The sequence below is a fragment of the Xenopus laevis genome, chromosome 9_10L, assembly GCF_017654675.1.
Source record: "Xenopus laevis strain J_2021 chromosome 9_10L, Xenopus_laevis_v10.1, whole genome shotgun sequence".
Lineage (NCBI taxonomy): Eukaryota > Metazoa > Chordata > Amphibia > Anura > Pipidae > Xenopus > Xenopus laevis.
In genome coordinates, this window is record NC_054387.1 from 24,223,502 (window position 1) to 24,238,586 (window position 15,085).

Below are 15,085 nucleotides of genomic sequence, written 5' to 3' on the forward strand. Positions count from 1 at the left end.
CAGCTCCTGGACATACTCCTCTGTAGTGGTATAGCACTCAACAACAGAAATAAGCTCATCCACATCCAATGCACCCTGTCGTTTTAGTGGCAAGGCTCTGATAAAACAATCACAGACAACTCTCTCCACTATCTGACTGTAAGTAAGCGCCTCCTGCTGTAACCACTTGTTGGTAAGATGGAACAGAAAGAACATTTGGGATCTTGCCAGTTTGGTAGGGTTATACTGCCAGACATGGGCTCGGACAGCCAGGGTAATGCCCATCCTGGCCAGGATTCCCCCCCTTGTCTTCCTGCCAGCTGAGATCTTAATATGCCTTTTGAGGTTCACCAGTTAGAAAAGGAGCCAGTACTTTAGCCCACTGATCCTCAGGGAGATTCTCTCTCTGCAATCCTTTCGAAGATGGTCAGGTAAGCTTCAACATCATCCTCTAGGGTTAGTTTTTGCATGGAGGACTGGATCAAACTTTCGAGATCTGGAAAAACGACCCCTGCAACCCCACTTGTTTCTCGGTCAGAACTTGAATCTGCTGCTGCAATGGCTGGTTCACCAGCTTTTGTTCTTTCACAGAGGCCTGATAAGTGTCTGATAATTTGTTCAGCGTTTAGTCATTTGGTCTCTTGCTCTCCAACTGGTTTGCCTGCTGCTGGTTAGCATTTGTCAGTACTAGCTGCCTTACTAATTCCTCCATAGAAAATTTCCTTTAAGAGTACTGTTTTTTTAAGAATCTTGACAACATCCAAACACCATACAGTATGTGGGGATTTGCTCAATTGAGGGCAGCAGTGTTTGCACAACATGAAGTGAACAGCAAGTGGAGTTTACAAAGCTATTTAACAGAATAAAAGTCCGTCCCACCCAATGCTTGACAAAGCCTCCTGACTCCAGGATCCAGAACAGAAATTCGAAATAACTCGGAGAAAGCCATAAGCTTTCAAAATGCCATAGAAATGAATGGAGAGTGGTGGAATTTCACTCTAGAGGGCTGTGGTGATCCCACTGATTCACTTTTTTTTATAAATATGCCCGATAGACTGCTGCCCTTGTTCTATCACTGCCAAAAATGGCTTTGCAGAAATGAAACTTTTGGCTTATGCCAGTGATATAACTGTATTTGTTGCTAACCTAGCCACAGCTATTCCAGACATAATAGACACTTTGCAAAATTTTGGAGCCTTTCCAGGCTTTTGTGCTATTTTGGACAAATCGGAATTGCCTTGGCTTGGAGACACCCCAGATGCAGATACCAAAAAAAAAATTGCTGCTACAGTATGTAACTCTTTTGACACCCCTTTGTTGGTGTTACACTCCACATGCGGTGCTTACCTGATGGCAAAGGACAAACCTGAGCCACTCCGCAGTTGTATTGGGAGAGACTGGGTACCTGGGTTCTTATTAGCACAGTGCCTCCACCTAGTAGGATCAGGGAATGCACCTACGCCCCATGCCCCACTAGGAATACAGTAATAAAACACACACAGCATTTGTTAAACTGAATAACTGTTTATCTAAAATTAAATGGCCAACTAATACAAATAGCATTCCTAACCAGGTGGGAGTAAGGGCCTCATTATCTAACTTGCTTGCGCTAACTATCTACCTAACTAAAGAAGGCAAAGTCCTTTAATGTCCTTCCACAAAACAGTCTCTGTATATTCAATCACTTCTTTACTTTTTGGATGCTTTACAGAGTTCTCTTCCGACGAGTCCAGTACATTCATACATACAGTGTGACTACCGGCCCCTTTGGATGCTCTGATAGGAATCTCCTGCTGGTTGCTCCTCCAGTCTGGATTCCTTTCACACACTCTGTCCCTCCAGGCACAGTATCTGGATTCCCTGTGCCAGCCTGATCCAGATGTCTGATTTTGGTGAAGCCTTTCAGCTTCCTGGCAACTTTCTGGTCTCTCTCTGTCCACCCTGTGGTTCTCTCTGCCAGGCTTTTCTCTTCTGCCAGTATCTGTGACATCCTCTTCCTGCCAGCCACCCACTAGCTGCTGCGTCACTTCCTGTTGCACTGAGATCACCGAACAGCTGTTTGCTAGGTTGCTTACAGCACACAGATACAGGATCCATGCCTATGCCCTTACAGGGTAAAGTGCAAGGGTTTTGCACTAATTCCCTACAAGTATATTCCAACAAACTAGTTCTCACTTAAAATATCTAGCTATAAAAATACCATCAGATATAAATAAACAAGCTATGTGCTAAACATAACAGACACTATTTATAAGATCCTTCAGGACTATAAAAGCTGGGAATGTTTACCTATTAAATTGGCAGACTCAATCTTTTCAAAAATGATTACTTTCCCTAAGATATATTACAAAATGCAGGTCTTACTGCATATTAACAACAAGAGATATTGTGACATTTAATAAAAGTATGACAATGAAGATTTTCATTCATCCAAGTCATGGTATATCTAAAAAAAACTGGACTTGCTGAGTAATCATTGAAGACATTTCACTACTCATCCGAGCAGCGTCTTCAGTTCAACTGACTAGTGTGGGAAGTTCTCGCCATATAAACTCTTCTACTAATCCAATCACAATGGCACATTGTAACTCTTCAAAGAGGTGACATCTGAAAATTGACAGAGGTGTTGATTCTGTGTAGTTACTATGATAGGATTATCCAATATGTCATGCAACTCCTCGAAACAGGTGTTACTTGTGAGTGTTGCATGAATGGATGTGTGAAGGTACAGATGTTAGAACTGCATTGTATGTAGATAATCCTTCATATGGACAAAGAAATCAAAAATGCCACTATTAAAACTAGCACAAAATAAAGACAACTCCATTTACCATTGACTACTATAATCTAGCGAGCCTTGTATGCATAGCCACATATTGGGTCAATAATGTAAACAAATACACTAATGTTCAGAGAGATCAAAACTTTACCCCACATCTCTGTCTTTATTCTTCTTACTACATGCTTTACCTTCTGAGATCCCACATCACTTTCAAGCCAATCCTTTCTTTTATACTACAACAATCAAAGCCAAGCAGACAAAATAACCAAACTATTTGGTACATATAAATTGTCACTTTTCCTACCACTATTCCATAATATTTGCTTTCAAAAAGGCAAAACAGACTCCCATTTTAACCTTTGGTGCTCTAAAGGCATAACAATGATTGGATCACTCCTCAATCCAGCTACAAATAAGATATAAAAGTTTCCTAAATTATAGACTAAGTATGGTCTCCCTATAAACCATATTTAAGCATACTTACAAGTCGAAAGTTATGTAGAACTGGTGACTCGGGGCATAAAATCATAGTTATCAAGAAACCCACTTCACACTATAATAAAAGCAAACATGGGACAGTTTCTCACAACATCTGGAGAATATGCCATTATTAAACTGATCATAGATCACAATCTCCGCAAACAAGGGATGTCCAGATGGTTAGCGGTGATCCAAAATATCACTGTAACATATTGCACTGTCACCTTAAGTTTAGGACAGCAGCTGTCCTGTAAAGAGTGTGTGGAAGACTAAGCCACCATTTTGCAGTGTGCTGTGTCACATGCTCTATTCTTCCTGTTCCTGTAAAAAGAGTGTGCGGAAGACTAAACCACTATTTTGCGGTGTGCTGTTATAGGTTGCTGTGTTAACCCTTTGTAAATGTTTTTCTTTACAAGACCAGTTCCTGTGTTCTGGTTCACTTTCTCACCCACATGCTTCAGAGTTTCCTGCAAAGCCAGTGTAACATAAAGGACAAGACAATCACAATAGCCCAAATCCCCACAGCCTATGCTAAGCGCATAAAAGCCCTGTTAGCAGGATTTGGCCCTCGGACTCCTCAACAGATCTTACATATCACCTAAAATAGCACACAAAAACAGCATAACATGCTCTCCTAACTGTGCAAAATGTAACCACCCTGATGGCACCCTGGAACATGCCCTATGGACATGTACCAAATTAAACATCTTATGGGATAAAGTTCTACTACAGATCATCAATCTTTGTGAAATCTCTGTGACAACAAACACACAAATACTATTAGGGTTATATCCCAAACCCACAGACAATACAATTAAGGACAATCAGACAATATCAGAAATTCTCATAGCAATTAAAACAATGCTGGAATGTTGGACTACCACATAACCACCCTAAAAACAACTATGGGAACGCAAGTTGATATACACAATATATACAGTGGGTACTGGCATTACAGGACAAAGAATACAAAAGATCTCTATTTTATGATATTTTGAACAAATATCAGAACACACTATAAGGCCAAAAACACAACTCTCCACACAATTAACTGATTAAGGGTGAAAGTAACTGGTTTGCATCCTCCTCTGACCCCAAGCAGGAGAAATACTGAGACACAAACAAGTATTTCCTGATACACCACTAATACACTACTTCACTACTACTACTACTTCTTTCTGTTCAAACTCTTTTCATATTAATTTGTTTTTGCTTTGTACTATTATGACATGTTGTTCTTTATACTGCTCTAATTAATCTTGTTAAGACTACATGATGCTGCCAGGACATCTGCGATATTGTTTAACTTAGGAACAACCTGTCAACTGTCTAATTCCTGCTTCTTTATTTGGGAAAATTAATAAAACAGTTTAAACAAAACAACTTCTAATGTAGCCGAAATAAATTGATCAAGTTAGCAACACGTTTGTGAAGCACAAACACTTCAAAGGAGACAAATAGAATAAATGAAACCCCCCTAATTTTGTAGGCAATAATGTATACTATATGGTGCTTGTTTTAGTTTTGACTGTAAAAGTCTTCACAATTAGCCCTTTATTTGTGCTCTTCACTGGTCTGTGTTTCAAATGAGGGGTGGACTTGTTCTAATATTCCCTGCCAGAAGCACAGTAGGAGGGGGATAGCAAATCACAGTCCTGCAGTCACACAAGAAAATACAGGTTTCAGTTCCTTATCAGGTCAACCTAGCTGCTAATTGGTTCCTATACTACAGTGCAGTGTGGTGAGTGCTGCTGGCTCCCCTGCACAGCCTGGGAAAGGAGGCAGCAGGAAGTGGAACAGATGGGCAGGGCTAGTAGGGTATTGCAGATATTTTCAATAAAGGAACGAGAAACACATTTTTTTTTAAAGATAAAACCTTTATTGTTTTTCACAACATAAAACAAACAAACAGAGCATGCCATATCAATGCTATGGTTTTAGATATAATTTCCATGACAGATATTTATGTATTTAACATAGTATTGATGTTGTATCTCAGTACTTTGGCTGAATACTTTAATGTCTCTAAATCAGAAGCAATTACTCATTGAGACGCTCATAATTAGGTTTAAATTGTTATAGACTTTGGTTCTCTTGAGTATGTATGTTATATTTCCCACAAATCGTAAGTTATGTAAGAGAACCACAACCTTCCAGCCCTGCCTCCCACCACAGACTCTATATTTTATCAAACTTCTTTTGTGAGCCTCTAGCTAGCAAGGTAAGCATAATGAGCGGCAGATTTTGATTTATAAGTGTAATCCAGGTTTGCACTGTAGGGGGTTTAGGGCCCATCCACATCATAGAAATTATTTTTCTGACATAATATAAAAGGGTTCTATATCTAGTTCTGTCATGAGTGGTAGTTATGATGTCATCTATAATTCCCAATATACACAGCTGTGGTGTAAGTATCCTTTGGAAATCGAGTTTGTCATCTAGGAGTTTGAGAACCTCAGTCCAGAATTTGGCCACTGGGGGACAGCTCCAGGCCATATGTAGAAAGTCTGCACCCTCTGTCCCGCACCTATGACATTTTGCCTCTGGATTGCGCCCCATGGATCTGAGTCGTGTGAGGTAGATCTGTTGTAACCATTTAAATTGAATTAACCTGTCTCTTACAGAGTATAAGTAATAGTAGCTTTTGTCTGTTGCTCAGTGATGTTTGGAATGCAAGCTTGCCATTTACAGTATGCTTTTTTGAAAGGTGAGGGGATTGTTTGTATTAGGGTTTTATACAATGTTGACGTTGGTTTAGTTAGTGCAGACCAGAGTAGTGTTTCAAATTGGGGTTGGGAAGTTTGTATATCGAGTCTACCAAATTGTGCCTGGAATACCTGCCTAAAGGTGGCCATACACGGAGAGATCTGCTCGTTTGGCGATGTCGCCCAAATTGCCCAGAGAGAGGGGATGGCCAATCACACAGTTCAGATGTACCAGGCTTGTTAGCCAGCCTGCTACCAAGCAGAGATGGTGCAGAGATGACTGTCGCAGTTGTACAACACACTTGGCACAGTGTGCAAGCTGCACTGTGGACCCCTTCTGTTTTGCCTCAGTTATAATATCTGCTGCTCCTGGTACAGAGATTGCTTAAAAATTAAGACAATTTAAAACACACACAGCAACAGGCAAACTGAGTGAGGGAAGATCTCCCTCCAGGCTCTAGCAGGTAGATGGGATGAGAGGCCAGTACTACTATGTGCTAACGCAACAGCACAGCTTTAAATGGGAGGAGGTGTGTAGAGATTCACATATCGCTCCTTTTTGTCTGCGATATGATTAGTTGTTGGGAGAGTTGTCTGCACTGTGATTGGCTGTTGAGAGGGTACTACAGGCTGTCAATTATACAGCCAGCAAACCAGATTAGTTGATTCCCTTTGGAGAGATTCCCCATGACGACTGCAGTAGTCAGCTGGCTAAATGGACAAATGGGCACATAAAGTAAGCATCCCAATCCTAATGCACACACTTGCACATCCCCCACCCCCAGTCTGACACAATTTTTACATACATGCAAATGGGCAGTCCACACTCTTTCAAAAAAAATGCTGTGTGCCACCCCCTGGACACTGCCACCCTAGACGCAGGCCCTCAAGTGCCTTACAGTAGATATGGTCCTGGCAACCTGACCCCGACTACAAAATAACTGACTACGGACTTGCGGTAACAGCAAAGTAACACCATTGGTGTGTAAAGGTGTGTAATGAGGCCATATGGATACTTTACATATTTGTTCGGCCACTGTGTGGTTGTAGAATGCCCATTAGGCACTTGTCGAGTGTGCAGAGACAAAAATGATCAGGTCTCTGATATACCTGGCAATGGAGGCTTTTGAGGGTTGATTGCCCTTTACTGGGGATCTTTGAGGATAAAGAGTGCATCAGACTCTGGTTTTGGCTGTAGGATGTATATAAAATGTTTGAGCTTGCACAACATCCAGGTTGTGGAGGAGTTGCTCCTTCTTATTGGCTGGATTGGGGCACATACATGGGAGAACAGTCTCTTGGTTACGATGAAAATCAGAGGATACCTTAGGTTGAAACAATGGTAATGTCTGGAGGGAACACACCTTTTGCTTGTGGAATATGCAGAATGGTGATTTGTGAGGAAAACATGCCTTGCCGAAGAGCTGGCCATGAGGAATGAAGTAAGGAGTTTGATGTCTTATAAGATGTTATTCAAGTTCCATGGGGGCAGCTGGTGACGATATGGAGGTCTAATATGGCCTGCAGCGTTCCAGAAAGTTCTTAATGTCAGATTTCCATTTGTCATTGAAAGAGAACTGATGGAGCAGAAATTAGCACTTTGAGGGAGCTGACCCCTAGGCTGTGATCAAAGGCCATCATAGAGGAACTCAAGGAGGTGGGGGATTTGGCAGTCCATGGACTCCACTGAACTCTGTGTGCATCAAGAGATATTTGTGAGCTATACAAGGTGATATGAGGAAACAGAGGTCATCTTGTGGTGCTTCTGTAACCTATCCACCAGAAACCTCTTGTTCTTTGTTTCAGACCCTCCGGCAGGATCTGTGCTGGGAAGGAGCTGCTTTACTCTGATGCCATATACCTTGGTGACACATCTCAAGACTGTAATTCCACAACCGGTGTTGCTTGTTCCTTCCCTGCTTGGCAGAATCCTGAGTGAAAAACTCTGCAGCAGTAAAGACTTCATAAAATGTGACACAGGTACTAACACACTTTATTACACACTATTGCAACACAAAAGCCTATTGTATCATTATCATCATATCGTCATATTTAAAAGGTTATACACATTTAGTTTTGTCCTACTAAAAATTGGATTCTTTACTGTCTGAATGTTGTCATAGTGGACACAGGGATATATGAAATATTGAGACATATTAGTTTGAAAATACTAATAAGGGAAGTAAAAAGTAGGGTTTAAAGGGCCTGTCTTGTGGGATGTAATATGTATGGTAGCAGCATAATTTAGAACATATTATCTGTTCATCCTGAGAATACACTAGAGTTGGAAAAAGATAAGAATGTGTTAAAAGTTATATTGTGACCACTTTTACAGAATGCCTGACAGATGCAGAATATGCAGCAAGATATCAGCGTGGTGATATTATTGGGGAGAGAGAAAGGGAAGGTATACGATGCTGTTTCACAAGACAGAATGTGGAATCTGTTGCTAAGCAGGTAAGATGTGGTATATGTAATTATGGGTAAATCCATGAATTATAACTTGCTTGATCTCACAATTTTTAATTTCTCGCAGAATGCTCACTGTATTCTAGAGCTTGGGCTGTCTTGCCTCTCTGCTTTACTTCGTGTGGGAATCTACCCAATAATCTTGCACATCCCTCTGACTGAGAAGAGCACTAAAAAACTAAAGTAAGTGCTAATATACTTGAAAGTATTTTCTCTACTTCTTAAATTTTATTCATGACTGTTCAGGAGGGCTCTCACAAAAGAAAGGGAATAAAGGTGACACCCAAAAGTTTTTAGTGTTTAATATTCACATGCTCTCTAAATAGTTAGAGCTACCGCTTGCCCCAGAAATACAGTACTGTACAGAATTGTTAGAATTGTTAAACCATCAACATTAATTTGTCAGTTTATATCAAATACAAGGTACTGTCATATTTTTACAAATATAAAGCAACTTTGTTAAAAATAAAGAAGTTTATGTTTAAAAAGGACACTGAAGGGATGATTAATAATATTCATATTTTGCCACTATTTAAACTGTGGCAAAAAAAAACAAGTTTTGTCATAATTTGCATGAATAGCATCAAAATTCGATCTGCAAAAATTATATATCAGCCCATCAAAAATGACATTAATGTACTGAACTTCCTAGAGTCCACTAGATAAACTGATTTTGAGAAGCCACTCTTCCAGGGTTCAACCTCATAGGATTCTTATAGACTTATGGGGGAAATAAAAAAGGGCTACTGGTAATTAGATTGGATCCACAACCATATCCTCAGGCTCATCTGAGATTTTGCAGGTCGGTCCAACCATGTATTACTGTATTTTAGTGCTTTCTGGATAACGGTTGCAAGATAATCCTGTAGTCTATATAGTTAAACATTTAATATATGCCATTTTGGGGGACATTAGACAAAAAATGACACTCTTAAACTGTTGATCAAACACAAAGCAGCACAAATCTCTTCATATGCAAACATTATATATATATGTGGAGGGGCGGCGTTGATTCCTTATCGCGTTTCCAACAAGACCTTAATGAAATGCACTGAAATATTTTCTATACACTACACATGGATGTTGAATCTATACAATTTTTGGATGTAAAGATAAAGGTGCGAACAGTTTTAACACAGAGTTATACTCAAAACCAACTGATAGGAATAAGTTGTTACACTATAAAAGTTACCTCCTAAGCATATCAAAAATTCCATCCCTATTAGCCAGTTTTCACGGGTTGAAAGGATGGTGAGTGAACCTGACAGGAGGAATCAACAGTTGGATGAAATGTATAAGAAATTCCGGGTACGGGGGTATCCTCCGTATGTGCTAGATAAAGCAAAACATAGGGTTAAACATAGGAGAGAAAAATTGGGGGGGGGGTGATGGTCCACGAATCCCCTTTGTTACACTGCTTAGTGATAACAGTGATATTGTGGCATCTACACTTCGGAAACATTGGGGCATTTTGAAGTCAGCCTACCCAGAGATTAGGGAGTTTGGACAACCTTCATTGATTTCTTATCGCAGAGGTAGAAGTTTGGAGAGTCAGTTGGTATGTTTGGAAACTCGGACAAATAAGGGACCAGTGCCAACATATATTGATTCTAGGACAGTCATGGGGTATGTTCCCTTGTTTATCATGTAACAAATGCAGTTGTGTGAACAAGTCTGTGGTTTTCCATCATCCATTAATGGGACGTAACTATTCATTGAAAGGGCACTTTACATTCTTATTAAAATTCGTGGTGTACGCTCTGGTCTGCCCATATGGTCTCATCTATGTGGGTGAGACCACATTGCAGATAAAGACTCGTATATCCCAACATAGATCGACCATTAGAAGGTCTAATACCAAATTACCGGTTTCCAAACATTATGTAGAAAAGGGACATTCGGATTCAGAATTAAAATTTATGGTATTGGAGGAGGTCCGCCCACTTAGACGTGGGGGGGACCGCGAGCTGTTATTGAGAAAGAGAGAGGTATGGTGGATCCATCAATTAAACACATGCCCCCAATGGGTTAAATAAGGATTATGAATTGTATGTATTTTTATAGGTAATGTTTTTTAACTGTTTTTCTATTTTCGGATAATTTCCTATGTTATGGCGAAGGGCAGCATAGATGTAGCCACTAAAGGGTTAATTGAATGGGCTAGGGAGTGTTGTGATATCATATCCCATTAGCGAGTTCCTTTTTGATACCTTTAAAAGGGATGTACTAATTTGAACCCATGTGCTTGAAAAAGGAGTCTGTGTACTTTGAAACATTGTACTGCTGGGAGCAAGGATCTGCTTTTAATACACTTAAATTGCATCAACAACAGTGAGTGCTGTGTCTATTTTTTCTTTTTCTAGACACAGTCTAGAAAAACTAATATATATATATATATATATTTTTTTTTTAATCATAGGAAGCCTCTCCAGTGGTGGCGGAATTGTGAAGATCTACTGTTGGAGTGCGCACAACGCGAAGAGGCTGAACTCGATTCCTTGCCTTGTCTATACCGCACAATAGATCCCGATAGCTGGAGTGACACTGAGTCTCTTCTCTGCAGTGTGAAGGAGGCCATATTGGATGAACAGAAACGAACTGTGTGGTTGGAGAAAAAAACTTGCTAATAGAGATGAGCAGGTTGAAAAAAGTACAACCAAATGGTAAGCTGTTTACAGACCCAGTAACTTTGTATGGAAGGAGCACACCTATGGCCAATGCCTTTTCAGTCCATTTATTGCAGCATAAAAACAGCACAAGCTTTCGCGGGATACCCCCTTCCTCAGGTGCAATCCACACACAATGAAACCATATACTTAAATACATTCCTTAACATGTGACACTATCATGTGATCCATTAACCCCTTAATGTGTTAAATAACACAACACATTGGAATTTAACTCATAGTCCATTGTTCAGTCCATATCCAACCATCATGGTATATCCAGTAGATTATATATTTTAGCCCATTACCTAGAAAAATACAATAATAATAAGTTATCTAAAACACTGCTTAATTAATTTCGCATAAGAAATCCATTCCCATATTTTCATTAAAAAATCACACAATAATTTTATTTTTCTTATTGGAGAAAGAGACTCCAATTTTTTCATCCATACTCTCTTCAAAAGTTATTTTTGGATATTACCTCCTCTAGATTCACCTGTTCTAATACCATCCATCTGACTTGAGTCACCGATTTTTGTATCAGTCCTATTGTATATTAACGCACACGAACGCTCGTGTATTTCTACCATAAAATACAATAGGACTGATACAAAAATCAGATGCGTAAACTACATGTAAAATTTTCCATCTGACATGACACGACTGTCGCATGTGAATGCTGCATGCGGCTTCTTCATCCGACAAGATAAAAATGGATGGTCTCTGAAAGACTTTTTTTCCTCATTGATATATATTGACTGTCGGATGTAAACGCATGAACTTAAGACTCCATCCAACTTATCTGAACTATTACATGTATAATGTTCATTGATTTTAATTCAAGTGCCCTTGGCCGGGTGTATCCCCACGAATTATGCCATTGCAATGTGAGCAATCACCACAGCCAAAAGTACCCAATTTCAATGGTGCTATTAAACCGGTTTTCTTTTCCTTTTGCAACAAGTTTTTTGATTGATTTCTCCCATCTGTAGGAAAACAAAAGAATTTCTTTAAATACTTTCCCTAACTCACAATCCCTTGGCATTGTCCATAGGTGTGCTCCTTCCATACAATACTGTATACTATTTGGTTTTTGTAGCAGCCAGCAAGTGTTTGCACCCTTGAAAATCAAGTGGTGTGCTGAGAAATTTTGTATTGAACTATGTTTACAGACCCACACACCCAAATTGTAAAGCCATTAGTAGAACCTGAACCTGTCAGCAAAATTACAGAAGATGGCATCAAGGATGTGTAAAAGGGGAAATGGACCAAAGCTAGAGAATATTTTTGTCCTAGTCGCCACAAAGAGAAATGCAATACAGTATATGCATATACTGTATAATTATAAGTTCTCCAATGGTAACTCTTCTATTGGTAGCATCCTCCAAAAAATTCCCCCTTCAATTCTGAATGGGTCAGTCTTTTCCAGGATGATCTATATGCTGTTTCAATGCCACCGAGGGGTGCTGCACCAATGAAGTCCCTGGTAAAAATGCAGCTCCTGGTAACTAAGAGCTGAATTTCCCTTTTTAAACATGGAAATTTGGCTTTTCTAGTGCAGAGAGTGCAATTGCTGCCCACGACACCCTCTGGCACTGAAAAGTGAGTGCCGTGGGGAGGGGTGGGGGCAGGAAAATGAAGGCTGCCTCAGGCGGCAAAATGGACAGGATCGCCCTGATGCCACCTAGCCAATCTCATACATTAAAGAGGTTGTTCATCTTTAAATTAACTTTTAGTAGAAGAAGATGGTGCCCGTGAGCTCCGCTGTACTCACTCTACATGTGCGGTCGTTATTTCTAGAGGGGTCAGAATTCAGGGGTAAGACTGTGCAGGGGGAGTCAGGGAGGGGTGCCAGCAGAGGGGGGCCAGTGGGGATTTATCACAATGGGGTGTTTAGTTGTCCTTTAAAATCCCATAATTTGATCTTGCTCTGGATACCTGTTGGAAATTCTTGCTTATTTGGTAGAATCAGCTCCAAAACGTTTTCAATTTGTGGATCCTGGTGCACGTACCCTGACTGGCCACCTTCCAATCCTTTCACAAGTATAGATTGAAGTACAGCACACAAGTCTTTTCTATAAGTAAAAATGCCTTTATTTTAACACTGGCAGGACCTGGATAAGCGACGTTTCAGGCTACACAGAGCCTTTTTTCGAGCTTACCAGACACTTCAACAATACAGCTTTTTATAGAGAAACATATTGCGCCATCTACTGGCTTCTTGTTTAAAATTTGTTACAATTTCCAACAGGTTTGCTACAATGTCACAAGTAGATATCCCATTAACTCTTAAATGGTTGAACCATCACAAGTTTGCCCAAGTTCTAAACATCTGTAAAACACAAATTTTAAAAATATCAAAAACAATAAACCCGGAAAATAGCTTGTAGGTTGTATTCCCTATTTAATCCCTGGGGTGTGAGGGTTTCTAGTTTTATAATCCACATGGCTTCTTTCTTAAGAAGCCCTTTGGTCCGGTCCCCTCCTCGTCGCATTGTAGGTGCCTGATATTTTAACTGCTGCACTCCGTGGCCCTTCTCTACAAAATGTGAAGCGACTGTCTGCTCCACTTTCTTAGTGCGTATGGCTGACTTATGTTCCCTGATGCGTTCCCTAACTGTGCGGCTTGTCTGCCTCACATACATTAGTCCGCATGGGCATTTTATTCTATAGATCGCAAATGTAGTTGCACAAGTGTAATATCCCCTGATTATTATAGGGGTGCCCATGCGTGGATGGTAGAATGTATCACCTTTTCAAACAGCAATTACAGCTCAAACATGGGAAGGTACCACATTTTACTGGACCCAAAAATCTCTGTTTAGGCTTTTCTTCTTCCAAGTCTGACTTGGTTAGCATAGATCCAATTGTCCTATTCCTTTTATATGACATCATTGGTGGTAACTCAAACCAAGTTACACCAGGGATGCCATCCCTCAAAACACCCCAATGTCTCCTTATAATATTGACCACCTGGTGGCTTAATACATTATATTTTGAGACAAAGGGGATACAATCTGTGTGTTATTTCTCTCTGAAAACTCTATCTCCTCCCGTTGCTTTAGTAAAAGATTGCTGGGGTAACCCCTCTCCCTAAACTTTTCCTGCATTTCGTCCAATCTATCACCCAGCAGTTTTTCATCACTCACAATATGTTTAACTCTGCTGAATTGGGATTTTGGTAACGATTTTGTGATCTGCAATGGGTGGAAGGAATCGAAATGCTGTAAAGAGTTAACGGGATATCTACTTGTGACATTGTAGCAAACCTGTAGGAAATTGTAAAAAAATTGTAACAAGAAGCCAGTAGATGGCGCAATATGTTTCTCTATAAAAAGCTGTATTGTTGAAGTGTCTGGTAAGCTTGAAAAAAGGCTCTGTGTAGCCTGGAACGTCGCTTATCCAGGTCCTGCCAGTGTTCCAATAAAGGCATTTTTATTTATAGAAAAGACTTGTGGTGCTGTACTTCAATCTATACCTGTTGGAAATAGTCTAAACGTAAAGGCTATACTAATAATGGTGAATAGTTTGCAAATGACTGCTTTTTACATCTATCTACTGTACATCTGATACACATAAATGCTGGATACATGTACTGCATTTTGATATGTCTAAATAGATGCGTCATGTTCTTTGTAGAGGCCTAGGTTAAGTTTAAAGACTGAAATATAAATAGGAGAGGGCCCATTGCACCTCAGGGGAAGGGGTCTACTATGCTCTATACCCCTTTGCGCAGCATAAGCACAATAATAATATAACTGTTTATATGTTTCTTGCAATTGCACGTAACTGTAACATGGATATTCAGTTGTAAACAGGGCCGCCACCAGAAACCACAGGGCCTGTACAACAAAATTTTCTGGGCCCTGCATACCCTTCCCCCTAAGCCCCACTTACCCCCACACCACAGTAAAAAGGCCACACAGACATGCGTTCTAAAACTGTAAAAACAATGTGTAAAACCCACTGTTGGTCATGTACCCCCACAAGTTAAAAAAAAC

General features: G+C 40.1%; 2 protein-coding genes across 4 annotated transcripts in view; one reads left to right on the forward strand and one right to left on the reverse strand.

Moving 5' to 3' along the window:
* The window catches only part of card14.L (caspase recruitment domain family member 14 L homeolog), a 223,324-nt gene extending 208,915 nt beyond the window's left edge, over positions 1-14,409 (forward strand). For all 3 annotated transcript variants that reach the window (XM_041576206.1, XM_041576207.1, XM_018235056.2), the window contains exons 18-21: positions 7,753-7,926; positions 8,282-8,403; positions 8,483-8,598; positions 10,835-14,409. In XM_041576206.1, the coding sequence (XP_041432140.1) occupies positions 7,753-7,926; positions 8,282-8,403; positions 8,483-8,598; positions 10,835-11,042 (620 nt within the window). In that variant the 3' untranslated portion in view covers positions 11,043-14,409. The remainder of the gene's footprint in view (positions 1-7,752; positions 7,927-8,281; positions 8,404-8,482; positions 8,599-10,834) is intronic.
* The window catches only part of notum.L (notum, palmitoleoyl-protein carboxylesterase L homeolog), a 127,378-nt gene that overhangs the window by 11,526 nt on the left and 100,767 nt on the right, over positions 1-15,085 (reverse strand). The gene's annotated exons all lie outside the window — the stretch shown is intronic.